This window comes from Cajanus cajan, chromosome 1, assembly GCF_000230855.2.
Source record: "Cajanus cajan strain Asha chromosome 1, NIPB_CcT2T_4, whole genome shotgun sequence".
Taxonomy (NCBI): Eukaryota; Viridiplantae; Streptophyta; class Magnoliopsida; order Fabales; family Fabaceae; genus Cajanus; species Cajanus cajan.
The window spans coordinates 72,440,806-72,445,086 of NC_138517.1; the positions used below are offsets into that span (position 1 = coordinate 72,440,806).

Genomic DNA, 4,281 nt, shown 5'->3' on the forward strand with positions numbered 1-4,281 from the left:
CAAGTTATATATATATATATATATATATATATATATATATATATATATATATATATATATATATATATATATATATATATATATATATATATATATATAATAAGAATGTATAACTCTTTTTCAACACTGAATCAATCTTTATAAAAGCAAAGTAATACTCTCAATCTTAATTTCATGTTCAAGTCAGAAATAGTGAATTGTTTGTACTAACAGCATTTAATAATATATTTGATAGTATATCAATTTTAAATGATAATTTTTAGCACTCCATCTGTTAATGAACCTCATTATAAAAAGATGAAAAATATGATAGCCATTTTCCATAGTGCATGTTGATCAACCCTTCCCCCCTCAATCAAATTTTCAAATGAAAGAGTTAATATGAGAAACATTGATTTTATTCACACTTTCTCTCTCTTTATGCATGGCAGAACTGATGCTGCGCTAGTTATAGATATTGTTAACCTTGTGGTGATGAAGTTGGTTGAACCACTGGTTAATTCAAAGGGACTTGTTGGAATTAGAGATAAAATTGCAGACTTAGAATCATTGATACGCAAAGATCCAAAAGACACTCGTTTTATTGGAATTTGGGGTATGGACGGTATTGGCAAGACAACTCTCGCAGAAGAAATATTTCACAAACTACGATTTGATTATGAAGGTTCTTATTTTCTTGCCAATGAAAGAGAACAATCAAGCAAATGCGAAATAATATCTTTGAAGAAGGAAATTTTTTCTGAATTATTAGGAGATGTTGCAAAAATTGATACACCAAATTTGTTGGCCAATGATATCATTAGAAGAATTGGTCGTAAGAAGGTTTTTATTGTTCTTGATGATGTGAATGATCCAGATCATGTGGAAAAATTATTGGGACCTCTTAATAATTTCGGATCAGGTAGTAGAATAATTGTAACAACTAGAGATGAGCAAGTACTTAGTGCTAATAAAGCTGATGAAATATATTGCCTTAGAGAATTTAGTTTTGATAAAGCACTTGAATTGTTCAATTTGAATGCTTTTAATCACAATGATCATCAAAGGGAGTACAATGTGCTATCAAAAAGGGTGGTGAATTATGCTAAAGGAATTCCATTAGTTCTTAAAGTTTTGGCACATCTTCTTCATGGAAAAAATAAAGAAGTGTGGGAAAGTGAGTTAGACAAGCTTGAGAAAATGCCTCTTACCAAAGTTTATGATGTAATGAAATTGAGTTATGATGAATTAGATCGTAAAGAGCAACAAATTTTTCTAGATTTGGCATGTTTCTTTCTAAGATTGCATGTAAAGGTAAATCTGAGTGATCTCAAATTTTTATTGAAAGATGGCGAACATGACAATTCAGTTATTGTTGGATTAGAAAGGTTAAAAGATAAAGCTCTTGTAACTTTTTCTGAGGATAATTTTGTATCTATGCATGATATTTCACAAGAAATGGCTTGGTGAAGATCCAAAAAATCGTAGTTGGTTGTGGGATTTGGATGATATTTGTGAAGCAGTGAAAAATGACAAGGTTAAAAGTTTACCTAGTTAGAAAACATTTTTTAATAACATTTATTTATTTATTAATTGTGAGAAATGTGAATTTTTATGATTAATTTTTTTCTTCCAATTATTTGCAGGGTATTGAAGCCATTAGAAGTTTGCAAATGCATGTGCCGAAAACTAAGAAGCAAAAGATGATCAAGCTATTAAGCCCTCGCATACTTGCTAAGATGAACAAACTACAATTTTTTGAAATTTCTGGGGAATATATTTATTGTTGCTTCGATCAATTTTTGGCAACTGAACTGAGATTTCTAAGTTGGTATTGTTGCCCTTTAAAAGTCTTGCCAGAGAAATTTTCTGGCAAAAAAACTTGTAAAATATTGAATTTGCAAAGGGGGAGAATGGAAAAACTTTGGCATGGAGTGTGTTCCGGCCACGGGGTGCACTAGGGTTTTTTCCTAGGTCAAGCCTCAAAGTCAGAACATTCAAAAGTGTAATCTGCCGTCTCAACTCTAGGGTTTTGGGTTTTGTAGTTTCTTGTTCACGGGCCTTATGGGCCCCGAGAATGTAGGGATCTCTTTAGCCGTTCCAATCTAGAAATACTTGGTGAGTGAAGGTGGGACCTCTCCATTGTCGAGTGTTGTTAAGTCTCAATTTTACCTCTTTTTGGATGAGACTTATTGAACAAATTCCACTCATCCTTTGAACCATTGCAATATAATTGTTCTCTTTTTGGTTCATTTTGTGTGCAGATATAACTAACCCAAATTCATCTAACAATACCTTAATCCACCTCATTTTTTGTGCAGGTATTGAGGAAGAGTGGAAAGTTGAAGACTCTTAGGATTGGAAATCTAAGAAGCTAAGGAGCAGAGAAGAGGTTCTGCGCCGGGCGCAAGGTGATCCGCGCCAGGCGAGCAAAACAGAGTATCTCACCTCTGGGAGCCATTGCGCCGGGCGTAATGTGAATTGCGCCGGGCTTGTCCTAAGGCAGAGAGTATCTGGAAGGCCCCGCGCCGGGCGCGAAGAATTGTGCGCCGGGCGCGGAACCCTAATCTGATCTCCCAGGCTCGTATTTGAAGCCATTTTCGGGGATCTTTCTCTCCATTCTCACATTGGGCGCCTCCAGGAGCTGCGGAAGGGATTCCCAGGGCTTGGGATCGTCCGTGTGCGGATCTTTCCTTCGGTTCTTCACTTCCTCTTCCATCTCTATTTTGTATTTGCCCTCTTTGTTGAGTGGTTTCACCCATTTTGTGGGGTTAGATGTAACCAACGTACTCTATTGTAATCTTTACGGTTTTAATGATATATATACATGTTGTTTTATTCTTTGTTGTGTTTGTTTCTATTCTTAATGCTTGCTTTGGATTGATCACCCTTTGCATGATTTAAGGTTCCATGGGTATTGGAAAATAACCTTTGAAACTAGTTCTGAAACATATGCCTAGTGGTGATTGTATCTAGGGATAGAGCTTGACCCATTAGTAGTCTTAAACCCTAGCCCGTAATGCGGGTGTAGGTATTGGGTACTCAAGGGATTGATATTCAATATCCGCACCTAGGCTCTTGCTCTAAGGGATTAGGTTTGAGTAAACTTATGGGTTGACTAAGCAATGAATTTAACAAGAGATTAAGGATACATTAGTGTTACGTTCGGTGAAATCTGACCCCCACAGCCTCACAATACCATTATCCCATTTCTACTCTTTCCCATTCTAAAACTAATCTCTTTATAGTTTTAACATTCCAATAGTCATGCTCTTCATCTCACATTTACATGACAAATTATAAATTGGAATTATTCTTTAGTCACGAATAGTCAATAAATGCTTATTTTACCTTCTAATCCCTGTGGATACGATATTTTTACTACTTGAACGGCCGGTATACTTGCCGTGTTTGAGACCGTTGATAGAATTAAACTAAATTTCAATTATAACAAAAGTACTTCAACGGAAATCTCAACAAGTGTCCAATCGGATAATGACCGAGTAGGCCTTTATGGGTGAGTGAGATCAGTATTTGGTTGACGTGGCCCAAATTGGTTATATGCCGATTGACTCTAAGAGGGTGAGTCGGCCAAGGTTACAGTCGGGTGATCAAATGAGGGGAGATCAGGTCGTGAATCGGCCTGGGCAGTGCTCGGCTTTATAGTCGACCTCACATGCATAGTAGCCCTTATAGTCCGAGATACCAATCGGCCTACGGCCGAGTCGGCGATACCAATCGGCCTACGACCGAGTCGGCGATATCAATCGGCCTACGGCCGAGATGGTCCACTTGCCTTCCAGCCTTGAGCCTATAAGGCGAAAAGGCTTAAGGTGTAGTCTTTATAGTCGATGATACCAATCGGCCTACGGCCGAGACGGTCCACTTGCCTTCCAGCCTTGAGCTTATGAGGCGAAAAGGCTTAAGGTGTAGTCTTTGGGGCATCTGTCGCTTCGATTCTTGATCCCTCAAGACTTGACAAGAGATGTCCTTTCGTTTTAGCAATCATCTATTTACCGATCAGAATGACGAGACATTAACTTAGTAAAGGATGAAAGATTTTCTAAGTTAAACCTTTAAGTTTTGACAATCAAATCGCCCCAATTCCGATTTAAAGAAAGAGATAATACCGAGCGCACTTGATCCATGAGAAAAATTCTAAGTTATGAAACTTGAGGATTTTTTGAAGACCATTTAGTCGCCTAAACACCGAGCTCGAATGGCCAGTGAGAAGAATTCTAAGTTACAAGCTTAATTGTTTTCGAAAACCGTTGTTCAGTTGCCCAAATACTGAGAGCACAC

General features: G+C 37.4%; 1 protein-coding gene across 1 annotated transcript; it reads left to right on the forward strand.

The window, feature by feature from the left end:
• Positions 1–381: 381 nt before the first annotated feature.
• LOC109788993 (disease resistance protein Roq1) lies at positions 382–2,332 on the forward strand. Its single transcript, XM_020347852.2, is given in 2 exon segments — positions 382–1,442; positions 1,444–2,332. Coding segments are annotated over 2 exon segments (1,155 nt in total). The 3' UTR covers positions 1,538–2,332.
• The last annotated feature ends 1,949 nt before the right edge of the window (positions 2,333–4,281 follow it).